General features: G+C 40.7%; 1 protein-coding gene across 2 annotated transcripts in view; it reads right to left on the minus strand.

Annotated features, from left to right (window-relative positions):
• Window positions 1-16967, minus strand: part of LOC126190971 (snurportin-1) — a 110569-nt gene that overhangs the window by 53543 nt on the left and 40059 nt on the right. The window contains exon 4 of one of the 2 annotated variants that reach the window (XM_049931639.1): window positions 12874-13035. The exons of the other annotated variant lie outside the window; for it this stretch is intronic. Within the exon in view, the coding sequence (XP_049787596.1) occupies window positions 12874-13035 (162 nt within the window). The remainder of the gene's footprint in view (window positions 1-12873; window positions 13036-16967) is intronic. 2 annotated transcript variants of the gene reach the window in all.

A 16967-nucleotide genomic window follows, 5' to 3' on the forward strand; every position in this document is an offset into this window, starting at 1 on the left:
CAGTCAGGCCAGGAATTGGGAGATGTACCTTGTTTTGAAAAATCAGATGTAGGTTATCCAAGCAACAGAAGAGGGAGTAAAATGATTGAAAGAATTAGTAAAAGACATTCAACTAGCTTTTTTGCTGTCTCTGATAATGTGACAACACTTAGTGCACATCTTTTTAGAATGAATACAGTTCTCCTTTGTGGAATAGCATTCAAAGACACAGAGAAAACGTCCCCGTGTGCAAACTGCATTGCAGGATTCCTCAGTCCACCAGAGCACTGGGACATGTCTTGGTAGAGAAGAGGTTCAGGGGATGGAACATTCTATAGTAGTAAGGGTAACATTCATAATGTACTCTACCTGATCGTCACTACTGTGGAAACGTTGTTCATTGTAGGTTGTCAGTGCAGAGCAGAGCCTCCAATCAGCTTTAGAAAGTAGCCAGTTGGTCTTGTGCACAGATGTGACACGAGTTAGCAGACAAATTATACATGGAAAACGGTCACTTGAATATGTGACCGAGAGGACGGACCACTCTAAATGGTGGGTGAGCTGTGCATGCATTACAGAATGAGAGATCCAGGTTCAAGAAAGTGTGTGTAGAATCTGAAAGAAATGTGACTTCACCAGTGCTGAGAGAAATGAGAGTAAGCTAGTTGAAAATATCCACCAGGAAAGAGCTTCTCAGGCAGGTTCTCAGAGGGCCTCAAATGGGATGGTGGGTGTTGAAATCACCGAGTAGCTGAGTGTTATTCTGTAGTATGTCTGCCCTGGTGAGATCAGATGATGTATGCGGATACTACAAAGAGAAGGTGTAACTGGGGAAAGCAAGGTAGACAGCAACAGCCCATAGCTGGGTATTAAAAGAACTGTTTCAGCTATGGATATCATCAAGAATGTGAGTCATGATGATGCCCATGTGAGCTGGAGTTCCTTCACCGGAAGGAAGGTCGAAATGTATTAGAGTGAAGTGTAAGAGGTCAAAGAGGTCTTGAGAGTAATTTCATTTCTTGGAGGCATAAAACAACTGGGCACTATGAACACAACAGCAGCTGTAAGTCTGGCCTGTGTGATCTGATGCAATGAATGCTCCATTGGAGAACAGCCATATTAGATGATGGGAGATATTTCTCTTATAAGGGGCAATTACTTTGGTGGCTGCTGAGTGCCAGATTTTGGCTGCGTGCTACTACAGATGATGATGAGATTGAAGCAATGTATGATGAGATAAGAGAAGTTATTCAGGAAGTTAAGGGAAATGAAAGTTTGTGATTTGGGGGGAGGGGTGGCTGATAACAGGAAAAGGAAGAAGAAGAGACAGAAAAACAGTAGGTGAATATGGACTGGGAGAAAGGAATGAAAGAGGAAGCCACCTGGTAGAATTCTGCACAGAGCATAATTTAATCATTACTAACACCTGATTTAAGAATCATAAGAGAAGGTTGTATACGTAGAAGAGACCTGGAGACAGCGGAAGGTTTCAGGATCATTATATAATGGTTAGACAGAGATTTAGGATCAGATTTTTAATTGTAAGACATTTCTATGAGTACATGTGGATTCTGAATACAATTTATTGGTTATCCATTGTAGATTAAAACTGAAGAAACTACAAAAAGATAGAAAATTAAGGAGATGCAATCTGGATAAGTTGAAAGAGCCAGAGGTTGTTGAGAGTTTCAGAGGGGGCTTTAGACAACAGATGACTAGAACACAGGAAATGAATACAGAAGAAGATGAGTGGGTAGCTTTAGGAGATAAAACAGTGCAGGCAGCAGAGGATCAAACAGATAAAAAGACAAGGCCTAATATAAGGGTGAGTCAAATGAAAACCTTAAATATTTTTTTAATATTATTTATTGTGCAGAAGTGGTACAAAGCTGTATCATTTTTCAACATAATCCTCCCCCCCCCCCCCCACCCATTACAAGTCCTCCAGCACTTACAAAGTGCGTAAATTCCTTTAGAAAAAAATTCTTTTGGTAGTCCGCACAACCACTCTTCATCAGAACGGAACTTCTTTCCTCCGACTGAGTCTGAGTGGTTCAAACATGTGGAAATCACTTGGGGGGCAAGGTCTGGTGAGTATGGTGGATGAGGAAGACCTCAAAATGCAGGTCTGTGATTGTTTCAACTGTTGTACGGGCAGTGTGGGGCCTTGCATTGTCATGTTGCAAGAGGACACCTGCTGACAGCAAACCACGTCACTTTGATTTGATTGCAGGCCGCAGATAATTTTTTAGGAGATCTGTGTATGATACAACGGTAACAGTGATCCCTCTAGGCATGTAATGCTCCAAAATGACGCCTTTTTCGTCCAAAAAGAGAGTCAGCATAACCTTCCCTGCTGATGGTTCTGTTCAAAATTTCTTTGGTTTTGGTAATGAGGAATGGCGCCATTCCCTGCTCACTCTCTTCATTTCTGGTTGGTGGAAATGAACCCAGGTTTCGTCTCCAGTAACGATTCTTGCAAGGAAGCCATCACCTTCTCGTTCAAAGCGCCGAAGAAGTTCTTCACAAGCATCAACACATCGTTCTCTCATTTCAGGAGTCAGCTGCCGTGGCACCCATCTTGCAGACACTTTGTGAAACTGGAGCACATCATGCATAATGTGGTGTGCTGACCCGTGACTAATCTGTAAATAATCTGTAAACATGCTGCAGTGTCGTTCAGTGTCACTCGGCAGTTTTCCTTCACTATGGCTTCAACTGCTGCAATGTTCCGTGGAGTCAACTCGTTGTGCCTGACCTGGACAAGGAGCATCTTCCACTAAAGTCACACCATTTGCAAACTTCCTACTTCATTCGTAGACTTGCTGCTGTGACAAACAAGCATCACCACACTGAACCTTCATTCGTCAATGAATTTCAATTGGTTTCACATCTTCACCATGCAAAAACCGGATAACAGAACACTGTTCTTCCCTGGTGAAAGACGCAAGTATCTTTATACTGATACTGCGATGGTGTGTGTGCGTCTGCACTCTGCTGCCACCTACACGCCATTCTGCACACTGTTTGTAGCACGCTTACCAATTTACAGGATAATGGTGCGAAATTTCGATTTGTTATAACAAATTTAATGTTTTCATTTGACTCACCCTCGTAGACACCCTTGGATGATGCAGAAGATATTGAAATTAACTGATGAAAGCAGAAAATTTAAAAATACAGCAAATGAAGCAGGCAAAAGAGAATAAAAACATTTACAAAATGAGATTAACAGGAAGTGCAAAATGGCTAAGCAGGGACAGGCAGAGGACAAATGTAAAGGTTTAGCAGCATATTTCACTAGGGGAAAGAGTTACTGCCTACAGCAAAATTAAAGAGGCCTTTGGGGAAAAGGAAGGCAACTGTATGAATATCAAAAGCTCAGATGGGAGACCAATCTTAAGTGAACGAGGGAAAGCTGAAAAGTGGAAGGAGTATCTAGAGGCTCTATACAGGGGAGATTAACTTGATGACATTATTGTTGAAAGGGAAGTGAATGTAGATGAAAGTGAAATGGGATATATGATACTGCAAAAAGAATTTGACAGAGCACTGGCCTAAGTCAAACCAAGGTCCCATGGGTAAATAGTATGCTATCAGAATTATGGATAGCCTTGGGACAGCCAGTCATGACAAAACTCTTCCACCTGGCGTGTAAGATGTACGAGACAGGCTGAAAGGCTAAATACCCTCAGACTTCAAGAAAAATGTAGTAATTCCAATAAATAAATAAATAAATAAATAAAAAGAAGAAACCATTGCTGACAGGTGTGAAAATTACTGAACTATCAGTTGAATAAGTCTTGGTTGCATAATATTATTTTGAACAGAAGAATGGAAAAACTAGTAAAAGGAGACGTTGGGGAAGATCACTTTGGATTCTGGAGAAATGTAGGAACATGTGAGGCAATACTGTCCCTAAGATTTACCTTAGAAGAGAGGTTAAGGAGAGAGAAACCAACGTTTCTAGCATCTGCAGACTGAGAAAGTTTTTGACAATGTCAAGTGGAATACTGTCTTTGAGATGCTGAACATAGCAGTTGTAAAATACAAAGAGCAAAGGGCTTTTTATAACTTGTGCAGAAACCAGATGACAGTTAAGTAGTCGAGGGGCATGAAAGGGAAGCAGTGGTTGAGAAGGGAGTGAGATAGGGTTGAAACCTTTCACCAAAGTTATTCAATCTATACATTGAGCAAGAAGTGAAAGAAATCAAAGAAAAATCTGAAGTAGCAATTAATGTTCAGGGAAAATAAATCAAAACTTTGAGGTGTAGAAAAATTTCTGCTCCTAGTCACAATAAAAGACTATTTATTTGTCACACGACTGGTTTCGGGCTTGTGCCCATCGTCAGGTGTTTATACATTCACCTACATGTTTATATTGCTGCATATCACTGTATAAATACAAAAAATTATTTGCTGGTGACTAAACAGATACAAATAGAACGATTGAAAGTGGCAAGGCAGCATTTGTCAAAAATACATCCGTATTTACATGAAGGTGAAGAATCATTATTCAGGGTGTATATGAGGACAAGGAAAAAAAAATTCCTGGATTATTCCCAGATATCCCGTTTAAAAAATATGCTATTTCCCCAGGCGAAAATACACTTTTTCTGTATTAAGTGACAGTATGTTTTCCATAGATTTTCCCTCGGAACTGTAAAACTTATCAATTCTTTGAATGGTTAATGTTTTATACACTCACATAGAACTTCCCGGAAAAAAAAAAGGTAAAGACGGGGGAGAGAAGTTCTGGAAAAACTTAATGAAAAAAAAGGAGAGAAGTTTTGGAAAGACCTTTTGATTTGCAACAACATATATGCTGCACACTTTCGTATTACAAAAGTAGAAATTCAAATTGCGCCAAACACAGCGCGTTAGTTTCCAGAGCGTTGAAACCGAGCTTACAATGTCGTTTTGTAAGCCAGTCATATCTCATGCCATGTGATCTTGCCAGCTGATGACAGCAGATATTCAGAGCATAGGACAAGTGTTATTGTCAGTCAATAGCAAGATCACTGGTTACGTAGCGCGAACACACAAAGAGGAAAAGTTAACAGTTTACATTAATACACACAGTATAGCTACAAGAAAAGCTAAGCTTTCACATATAATATTGGTTTATAAGATTAATAAGCTACAACAGAAGCTAAGTTTTCTCATGTAATATCGATCTTTTTTTTGCATGTGTTATACTTTAAGATATATCACACAAATGTGCCAGTAAATTGAAAATTATTACATAAATGTCTGGGCTCAAAATTCTTCTAAGTGGATGGTCCTCAAAGTGTTCAGTTTTAAACGCTCTGTGATTTAGAAATTCATCTCACTTTCTCACACATAACATAATTCATCTTGCGTAAAAAGAAATTTACTTTCAAAGTAATGCTTTTCGAACCACCTTTCACAATACTATCCAGAAACTGTTAGAAATAGGTTCGATTTACCAGTTGCCAGACAGCGCCAGAAAAAAAGAGGCATTATTGTGCATACGTAGCTGCAGTGGTGTAGGAAGCCCGCATGTTCGCATGTATAAAGCACTGAGAGCTTACTTTACACCATAAAAGAAACAGGGCATCAGAGGATACTCCCAAGAACATTGGAATTTCGTAAACCATACTAAAATGTATGAATATAATAGAGGGAAACATTCCACGTGGGAAAAATATATTTAAAAAGAAAGATGATGAGACTTACCAAACAAAAGCGCTGGCAGGTCGATAGACACACAAACAAACACACAAAATTCTAGCTTTCGCAACCAACGGTTGCCTCGTCAGGAAAGAGGGAAAAAGACAAAAGGATATGGGTTTTAAGGGAGAGGGTAAGGAGTCATTCGAATCCCGGGAGCGGAAAGACTTACCTTAGGGGGAAAAAAGGACAGGTATACACTCGCACACACACACATATCCATCCACACATACACCTGGTGTGAAAAAAGGCGAAAAAGGGTTGGTTAGAGCTGGGCTATGTTGATCCTGTGGTGAACTTGTGTAGGTAGATAATGATGTGCATAAAGGTTAGGTGGTTGTGTTGCCGCCAAAACACGTTAAAGGGTGGAGAAATACGGGAAAATTTCGAAAAAACTACGTGAGAATGTATTAAAAGGGTGGTTTGGTGGTAGCAGATTATGGAAATGAAGCTAACAATTGTCTGATGAAGAAATAATGACGTTAAAACCTGTGGGAAGCGGCTAAAAATGATCGATGATGTGAGAAAAACGGAAATGGAAATAAAGCAAAAGATATTAAAACTAGCCGAAAAGGTTGTTTAATAGCTGAAAGGAACTGTTTGTGAACTGGAAACGGTGGATTTAATAGCAGCGGTAGTGTTGAAAGCGGAAAAAAAATTTTTTTGGTTATGGTTTGGAAGTGGGTTACGTATTATTACGTATTATTGAGTATATATCGGCGGGATAAAATTGTATACTGGATTACGGTAAAAAAGGAGAAGGTGAATAGAAAGTAAAACTGCTGGCAAAAACAGAAGGAGGAAATAAGATGACAGAAAAGACTACGAAATGTAACAGTAACAATAACAATAACAAACCTGATTGTTGGGTTCAAATTAATGATATGAATATAATAGAGGGAAACATTCCACGTGGGAAAAATATATTTAAAAAGAAAGATGATGAGACTTACCAAACAAAAGCGCTGGCAGGTCGATAGACACACAAACATACACACAAAATTCTAGCTTTCGCAACCAACGGTTGCCTCGTCAGGAAAGAGGGAAGGAGAAGGAAAGACAAAAGGATATGGGTTTTAAGGGAGAGGGTAAGGAGTCATTCCAATCCCGGGAGCGGAAAGACTTACCTTAGGGGGAAAAAGGACAGGTATACACTCGCACCTTTTTTCCCCCCTAAGGTAAGTCTTTCCGCTCCCGGGATTGGAATGATTCCTTACCCTGTCCCTTAAAACCCATATCCTTTTGTCTTTCCTTCTCCTTCCCTCTTTCCTGACGAGGCAACCGTTGGTCGCGAAAGCTAGAATTTTGTGTGTATGTTTGTGTTTGTTTGTGTGTCTATCGACCTGCCAGCGCTTTTGTTTGGTAAGTCTCATCATCTTTCTTTTTAAATATACTAAAATGTATAATTCGCCTTGAAGTGCACATTGTTTTTTTCCAGATTCGCAATGAAATAGGTCCCATCTGATATTAAGCTTTTCAGTGTGGTTTTTGGGACGTAAATTTTCTTGGAGTACCAGTACTCTATGATCTCATTTTTGATTCTTTATTATAACATAATGCCATACATGGCAGAAGATGATAACGTGCACTTTAAATTCAGCAAACAACTGGAACTAGCCAATACTGTGGAATGAAACACTTCGTTTCAAATAAAATGATTGCCTCAGCGGAAAGATTAATAAAACCAAATTTCTTTAGCAAACTTGCAAAAATAACTTCATTGTTCTGCAAGATGATTAATGCTTGACTGCTAATAACTTGGAAATAAAATAAAATCAGAAAACTGAAACTAATAATATATTTATGCCCTCTATAATTATGTGAATGTATTTTGATTCACTTGATAGCTCCCGAAAACAGAAATCCGTTTTGTTTTCATTTGACATGGGAGCTGTAAACGAAGAGGAGCAACGAAATCACTTCACGCAAACACGGGTCACGTGGAGACTAATGCAGCCCCCACTATAACTCTGCGCATGCTCGAATTTGGCAGCTAGGGCGCGAGTGAGAAAAAGTTTTCCCATTTGCATCTGGCTGCTTGCTGCTATTGCCGATACAGCTAACAGCCACACTTCAAGTAGCAGAAAGCGGGGAGCAGGTACTGTTCATATGCGAGTCAACTGCGCATCAGCCTGGTGGCAAGTGGTCAAATGAACCTAATGTGAACAGTTGTGACGTAATGCTCATAGCAAGCAGTTTATTGTTATGAAGAATTACACAGTCTTCTCTCTACGGCCTTTGACATATTTTTGCTTTTTGCAGACGCTTGTGAGTGCTCGCTGTTTTGTTGTAAACTGCGCGTTTCCTTTGCCACTAAAGTTTTATTTTTTTCCGTCTTGTTTATATTTTATTCTGCAGTATCTTCTCCAGTAGCAGGATACAGTAATATTCTTCACCAGAGAATCAATTCATACCAGTCAAAATTACAAAAATTTAACTGAAAGCTAAAGCAATGAAAAATTCTTGGGTTTTTCCCAGTTTTCTCCCAGATGAAAAAATTCCCGGGTTTTTCCCCGGATATCCCAGGTCGTATACACTCTGTTATTACAATTATGCTGTGGTGACAGTTTTTCTACTTAGTTGAACACTTGTTATCATTTTCACATCCATATTTCAGTTTTATAAAGTTTAGCTGCATATTTCACGATTACGACGTGCACTCGTGAAATACACTGTGTTTACATACAAACACGTAGGCTATGGCCAAAGGACTTAGATGTAGGGGGTGTAAAGATGTTGCTCATACAGAAACATGTACATTATGGCCAAAGAACTTTGCCATAGGAAGTGTAAGGATGTTCCACTTATAGAAACTTAAAAAGCTATTATAAACTGCAAAATGTTTTTGATCCACATTATGAAATTTTTTGGTCCACATTTTTGTTGCAGAACTTAGATCTATGAAGTACAACGATGTTATACACATGAAATTTTGAAAGCTATTACAAATTACGAAAATGATAGTTAAAGCTTGTGTTCACAATATGACTTTTATAATTACAATAATGACACTTGAACTGTTGTATGACTGCTACATCGGATTTCCATAGCATATTGCTTTGTTATTATATTCGAGGATAATGAGTTTTTGTTTTTGAATATTTCATGAAATATGTGGTGATAAGATTTGTTTGCAAGCGCCACTTGTTTGTTGAGAATAAGGTGTGGCGAGTTAGAGCTGTGGATGTAAATTTCTAGCTCTGCAAGCAGATTCATTTTTTTCCTCCAACAGTTCATGTGTCATTATCGTAATTTGTAAAAGTCATATTGTAAACACAAGCTTTAACTGTCATTTTCGTAAATTGTAATAGCTTCCAAAATTTCATGTGTATAACATCATTGTGCTTCCTAGATCTAAGTTCTCTGACAAAAATTTGGATCAAAAAATTTCATAATATTCACTTTACCTTCTTAAAAGATAATTTTCTGCCAAAGACAGATTAAGGCATAGTTACAAATACTAGCAGAGAAATATAAAATGACAGCTTGGAAAATACAGACGGTATCAATCAAAATGTGTTTAGACAGTTTCATCAAAACATTAGAAGCTTGTAAAACAATAAAAGATGGATTTCTATGCATGCATGTATGCATGTGTTACAAATAACAAAACATCAACAGCAAGTCACAAAAATTGAGAAGATACCACCTAGAGGCATACAAGTTAGTGTCACATAACTCTAAACACAATATAAGGAAAAGAGGAGAGGATATATACACAAAGTGGAATAAATTCCCAAACCTTAGAGCTCAGTGAGTACGGTGCTGAACATCTTACTGCATCAGTAATAGACTTCTAAGCATAGAAATCACCTCTTGTCCTCATAACATAGGGTCTGGATGACCTTCCCTTCCCTCCAGACCTTCCCCAACCAATCATTTCTTTCTTTCTGTGGAAAGAAAATTGAAACTCCTAAAGCTGGGGGCGGGGTCGTGCCGGCGGGGCTGGGGGTTGGGGTCGTACCGGCGGGGGGGGCGGGGTTGTACCGGCGCGGCCAGGGTCGTACTGGCGGGGGTGTTTGTGGTGGGGGTGTTCTTGGGGGAAAGGGGGAGAGTGGACAAATAGCATGAGTTGTGAACCACTCACTGAACTCTAGCATGTTTTGCTGAGCAACAGGTTCTGCCACTGAGTGGCCACACTCTGTTCTTGGGCACAGTCTGCAGGGAACAATTTGTTTAATCAGAATGACAGGGTGTGCCCCAGGTTTCCTAGTGTGCGCTCACTGTGTGTGTACTGCCGGCCTGGTGGTCACAACCAAAGTGGTAAAACAGGAATCCTCTCTTCAAACCAAGTCCTTTGCAAGTTCAAAAGCCATAGCGATTTTAAGAATTTTCACCAAGGAAGGATCTGCATGGCATACAGCTTGTGCACACATTTTACTATCCCCTGCAAATTGATGAAGAGAACTTTTAATCAGAGACTACACACACAATCTAATCCTGATACGATTCTGACTACAACTTCCACCAACAATAGAATACCACCCTAGCACATGCCACCCAAGACTGGCTATGCAGTGCTCTGACAACTAAGTGCAAATATCAGGAAATGGAAATGACAATGTATGGGTATTTACTGTAGAACCATGCATTGAATGTGTTGCCCCACTAGCTGCCTATCCAACTGATGCTGTTCCTATTGCTGTATCTGCCACTGCTGCAGCAATTCTGGGTCCACGATGTCTGAGTGATCTAAGCACAGCAGGTCCAAAAATACTAATTACCACTGTTGAGGGTCACACTAACACTCATTATTTCACATTCCATGGGTAGACGAATAGTGAACAAGAAGTACTTAATCTCACTGTCAAAAAGTAGTCCAGTCCAAAGCGGTAGTTGCCATCACTTGGTGGCTGATATAATATGCGGATCATATGGAGCACAAGAAGAACTGCTGTTCCTAGCAGAGTGGCTCCTTACATCAGGCATGTCGGTCACATGATCCCAACAGATGACACTGATTGGCTTGAGAGCGTGGCTTCTTTCTGGCATTTGTCTTATGGTGGCCACTTGTGGCTTGCAGTGCCATCAGCTGTGCAGGTAGCAAGTACAGATTGATTCTGAACAGTTGTGATAACTAACTCGCTGTTCGAGTCAGTTACATTAAAGATTACTGAGAAATTTATAGAAGTGGAACATGAAGCTGACAGCAGAATGATTCTACTGCTTCTAACACACATTTCACATATGGACCATGAAAATAAATTGAGAAATTAGGGCATGTCTGAAAACACACAAAAAGTTGCTTTTCCCTTGCCATACCTGCAAGTGGAACATGAAAGGAAATGACTAGTAGTGGTACAGGATACTCTCCGTAAAACATCATACAGTGGCTTGCAGAGTATCTATCTAGATACAGATGTAGTGATAGTGGAAATAAAGGAATACATGTGGAACAGGCTGGATCACCAAATGATGGGCGGGAAGGGTTCAAAAAACATTAATGTATCAAGCACTCTTCCGAGGTAAGTAAAAAACAAAAATGAAGCATATGTTACACACACACACACACACACACACACACACACACACACACACTCTATTCACACACTATCTAATTAAATATGTCTGCTTGTGTCTGTATATGTGTGTGTGTGTGTGTGTGTGTGTGTGTGTGTGTGTGTGTGTGTGCGCGCGCGCGAGTGTATACCCGTCCCTTTTTCCCCCTAAGGTAAGTCTTTCCGCTCCCGGGACTGGAATGACTCCTTACCCTCTCCCTTAAAACCCACATCCTTTCGTCTTTCCCTCTCCTTCCCTCTTTCCTGATGAGGCAACAGTTTGTTGCGAAAGCTTGAATTTTGTGTGTATGTTTGTGTTCGTTTGTGTGTCTGTTGACCTGCCAGCACTTTCATTTGTTAAGTCACATCATCTTTGTTTTTAGGTATATTTTTCCTACGTGGAATGTTTCCTTCTATTATTCTATTATAAGCATATATATATATATATATATATATATATATATATATATATTTAAAAAGAAAGATGATGAGACTTACCCAACAAAAGCGCTGGCAGGTCGATAGACACACAAATAAACACAAACATACACACAAAACTCTAGCTTTCGCAACCAACGGTTGCCTCGTCAGGAAAGAGGGAAGGAGAAGGAAAGACAAAAGGATATGGGTTTTAAGGGAGAGGGTAAGGAGTCATTCCAATCCCGGGAGCGGAAAGACTTACCTTAGGGGGAAAAAAGGACAGGTATACACTCGCACACACACACATATCCATCCATACATACAAGACACAAGCAGACATTTGTCTGCTTGTGTCTTGTATGTATGGATGGATATGTGTGTGTGTGCGAGTGTATACCTGTCCTTTTTTCCCCCTAAGGTAAGTCTTTCCGCTCCCGGGATTGGAATGACTCCTTACCCTCTCCCTTAAAACCCATATCCTTTTGTCTTTCCTTCTCCTTCCCTCTTTCCTGACGAGGCAACCGTTGGTTGCGAAAGCTAGAGTTTTGTGTGTATGTTTGTGTTTATTTGTGTGTCTATCGACCTGCCAGCGCTTTTGTTGGGTAAGTCTCATCATCTTTCTTTTTAAATATATTTTTCCCACGTGGAATGTTTCCCTCTATTATATATATATATATATATATATATATCCGCCAGACCTCAACCTCCGCTAATTTCAAGTTGCCGCCGCTCATACATCACCTTTCTTTCAACAACATCTTTGTCTCTGTATTTCTGCCTCGACTGACATCTCTGCCCAAACTCTTTGCCTTTACAAATGTCTGCTTGTCTCTGTATGTGCAGTTGGATATGGATGTGTGTGCGCGAGAGTGTATACCTGTCCTTTCTTCCCCCTAAGGTAAGTCTTTCCGGTCCCAGGATTTGAATGACTCCTTACCCTCTCCCTTAAAACCCACATCCTTTCGTCTTTCCCTCTCCTTCCCTCTTTCCTGATGAAGCAACCGTTGGTTGCGAAAGCTTGAATTTTGTGTGTGTGTGTTGTGTGTATCAACATGACAACGCTTTTGTTTGGTAAAAGCTTTCACAGGGTAATGACACTTATCAATTTGAATCTATGTTACAAATATAACTCACTTTTGCTGAGGGACACAAATTACACTAGCTACTGAACACATGAGCAAATATTCCAGTTGGATTAAAATTTAATATGAAGTTACTAATATTATCAGAGACTACATGTAAACAGTAAATCACTTGTCTGTATACACTTTTGGAAACTGACCTCACAATCAAGTAATGCTTTCCTGTTCCACATAAGAACATCCAGCACAAAATATTTACGTTGCTCCCTGCACCACACACAGTCCAACATTGTGCCTGCTGGTAATACAGATTGGAACGATGCAGTCGGTAAGCCCCTCTTGTCATAGGCTCTTGTCCCTCGCTAATAAAAACAATGAGAACAGACACTAGTGAAAAAAATTAGTCTAATAACATTACCATGCCCACAATTCTTCACAGTACTTGGAATGTTTGATATGAAACAGCTAATAGTCATGCCCATAATAAATGAGATAACTGTTCACAATCATTTGTAACAGGTAATTACCAGTGCTGACATTTTCAACTGGAAAATAAATTCAATGAAAATTCATATTTGTGGGTTGTACACAAGTTTTTGATGACATTTAACGTTAATGTCATGCCCCTATGAAGGATATCATATAACTTGCTCCAAAGTCGTATGAACTATACTGGAATGTAAAATTTACTTTTAATGTCAACAACATAATAGAACCACTTTCCTTGACCTGCACATCACATATGCACTCATTCATACTCAGCATTCATTGTAAACCTATGGCCACTATTCTCATTACAAGTAAAAATTTGTATCGCCTCCTTCCAGGGTTTTCTGAGTATAATTGTTAACCTATTTCTAGATATGGATGGATGCTATGGTGAACAGAATACTTACATTGCTTAGGAACATTAAATATGCAGAGAAATGTTACATTATGGACAGTAGCCTTTAATAAAAATTTTAACTATTTGAAAATTGAAGAAATACTTACACAAAACCTGAATCCATAAACTGTAACTCATCAAGACAATATACGTGCACTTAAAGGCAACCTGAAGTTTGTTTTGAACATCAAAGTGGTTTGCTAAGCACGATCTTATACTAGAAATTATGCCCTTACCTTTCTCCAAACTCAGAACTGACTTACCCACAGTGCTGAGCCGTTGTACAAGAATGCCAAAGTATGCAAATAAATAAGTTCTTTTTATGATGGAGAATCTTACAAACTCAGATAGGGAGACACATAAACGAACAGACCAATGGATAGGTAGATAGACAGATGGACGCACAGACATATTATGGAAAGGATAGATTGCTACTTACTTTAAAGATGACATACTGAGCTGCAGATAAGCACAACGAAAACACTGTCACACATTGAGCTTTCAGCCAAAGCTCCCTTCAGAAATGGAAACACACACACACACACACACACACACACACACACACACACACACACACACACACAGCAAGCACAGCTCATACATGATCGCTATCTTCGGCAGCTCAGGCTGTAATGTAACTGTGTCACGTTGAATGGGAACAGCAGTCCATGGCAAGAAAGCAGGAGGGAGGGATAGCAATAGCAGGGTAAGGGAGGTGGGGGGGAGGGGGGTGGAGGAGAGAGAACTCAATACTGCCTGGCAGGAAGTGCAGGGACTGGATGGTGGCAGGGGTAGGAGGCTGTGGAGAACGGAGAGAGGGCTAAGAGTGAGGAAACTTGGCAGATAAATCCTCCTTTGAAGCACATTTAATTCAAGAAAGAGAAAAAAATTGATGGAGGAGGAGGAGGAGGAGGGACATGAATGAGTGCATTCCCCACACATGAATGTGTTAATGATTAGTTTATGTATTCTTACCATTTAATTGTATTCCCATCAGTTCACCGACATATCTCTGTCTCATACACACATGAACTCCAAGAGCCATGATGTATAGTGGCACACAGGATATATCGTTTCTTCCTTTTCCTATTCCTCAAATGGGAAATGCTCAGTTAAGAATGATTGGTTGAACATCAATCATATCCAAATTTCTAAGTTTGCCACAGAATATGACTCTGAAAACCAACAAGGCACACTAATACTTTATTATCCTTATTTATGAAGGCTGATAACATTTTTTTATCCTGTTGTGCTGCAAAACATGACTCCTGAAGTATCTAAAAAGGTATTTATTGATAAATACAGCAGCATAGTGCAGCCTGAGTGAACCCATTGAGAGTTACATAATTCTGACTTATCCCCTTAGCCAGGCCTTTGCTAAATGAATTCAAGGCAGGGGAGCCAGACACAGAATAGGTTGCATAGAAGTTTTATAACCAACTTCCACCACTGCTACTATTATTACAATGAGCTGTAACTATTTAATTCGCAGCAACAAATCAACAAGAATTACACAGAATGTAAAATAAATCAATGAGTCAGAAACCAACACATGCACTGTTATGTAGAAATGAAACATTCCACACAGAGGTGTATAAACAGAGAGTGGTGGCGGAGATGGGAGAGTGGTGGCGGAGATGGGACAGTGGCGGCTATCGCCCCCTCCACTTCGAAGTGTGAGGGGGCAGCATAGTGTTTCTGCTGCCATAAGTTCACTTAAGATATGTACATATTCTATACACAGAGCCAGCAATAAAAATTATGCTGTTCACTAGCAAATATGCAATCATTATTTTAATGGCTACATAGCAAAAAAAGGAATGGTAATGTTCTCTGCTGTGACTGCATTAGATATAGCCAATGTGTGAGCACAAAATGAAATAGGTTCTTTTTAAGGTGGTCTCACAGTCATTCAGCAGCATACCTGCAGTCTGTGACATTGGTTGGCCAATATGAGAAAGCCAGAACTGCGTTACAATTCATTAGATAGAGGTGGGGCAGATAGAGGGGGTGGGGGGGGGGGGCAGAGGGACAAAGGACACGCGCTAAAACTTAGATCAAATGATAAAACCCACCCTCTCAAATAAAACTTAAAACTAAATCGGCCAGTAAGGCGGCGTTAGATAAATTAGTGGCAACGACTCCAAAAACCCAAGATTTCGTCACTGGGCAGTCAAAATGGGACAGTGCACCAGAAAATGAGCCACTGTCAACCAGGCGCCGCACCAACACTCAGGCGGGACTTCATGGCACAGGAGGTAACTGCAGGTCCCCCAAGCGTGGCCGATGCGGGGCCGGAAGAGGACAATTGATTCCCTGCGAGAGGCCCGCATGGAAGTCTTCCACACATTCGTAGTCTCCTTAATGACACACAGTTTGTTGTGTGTACTGTTATGCCATTCCATCTACGAAAGCCGAAAAACCCTACGGTGTTAAGTCAGAACACAGGCCAGATTGAGAGATGCCCATCTCCAGAAGCGGTTTCCGCAGAGCCTGTTTGGCCAGCCTGTTGGCAAATTCGTTGCCTGGGATGCCAACGTGTCCTGGGATCCACACAAACACCACTGAACGATAGGACCATTTCAGGGCATAGATGGAATCCTGGATGGATGCTACCGATGGATGGTGAGGGTAGCACTGGTCGATAGCTTGTAGGCTGCTCAAGGAGTCTGTAAACAGAATAAACGATTCCCCAGTGCACGAACAGATATACTGAAGTGCACAAGAGATGGCCACCAGCTCTGCAGTGACTACACTGCAGCCATCGGGCAAGGAATGCTGACCAAAATGCCCTCTGTGGACGTAGGAGAAGCCAACATGACCATCAGCCATCGAACAGTCGGTGTAAAGCACTTCAGAGACCCGGAACATGTCAAGAATGGAGAGGAAGTGACAGTGGAGAGTGACAGGAGTAACTGAGTCCTCAGGGTCATGCGAAAGGTCCAGACGAATCTGCGGCCTAGGTGTAAACCATGGAGGTGTATGCGGACAGACCTGGATGGGAGGTGGTAAAGGGAAGGATTCCAGTTCAGACAGAAGGGATTGCACACAAACTGCAGTCATTAGCCCTGACCTGCACCATCGATGCGGGAGATGGACTGTCACAGGTAGAAAAAAAAGATGGTAATTCAGATGCTCAGGAGAACTATGAATGTGTGCAACGTAACTGTTGAACAGCTGTGCACATCATATCTGCAATGGAAGGACTCCAACCTCCACCAGGACACTGGTCACCAGACTCATTCTAAAAGCTCCCATCGCTAGGCAAACCTCACAGCGGTGCACAGAAGGGATTGCACACAAACTGCAGTCATTAGCCCTGACCTGCACCATCGATGCGGGAGATGGACTGTCACAGGTAGAAAAAAAAGATGGTAATTCAGATGCTCAGGAGAACTATGAATGTGT

This window comes from Schistocerca cancellata, chromosome 6, assembly GCF_023864275.1.
Source record: "Schistocerca cancellata isolate TAMUIC-IGC-003103 chromosome 6, iqSchCanc2.1, whole genome shotgun sequence".
Lineage (NCBI taxonomy): Eukaryota > Metazoa > Arthropoda > Insecta > Orthoptera > Acrididae > Schistocerca > Schistocerca cancellata.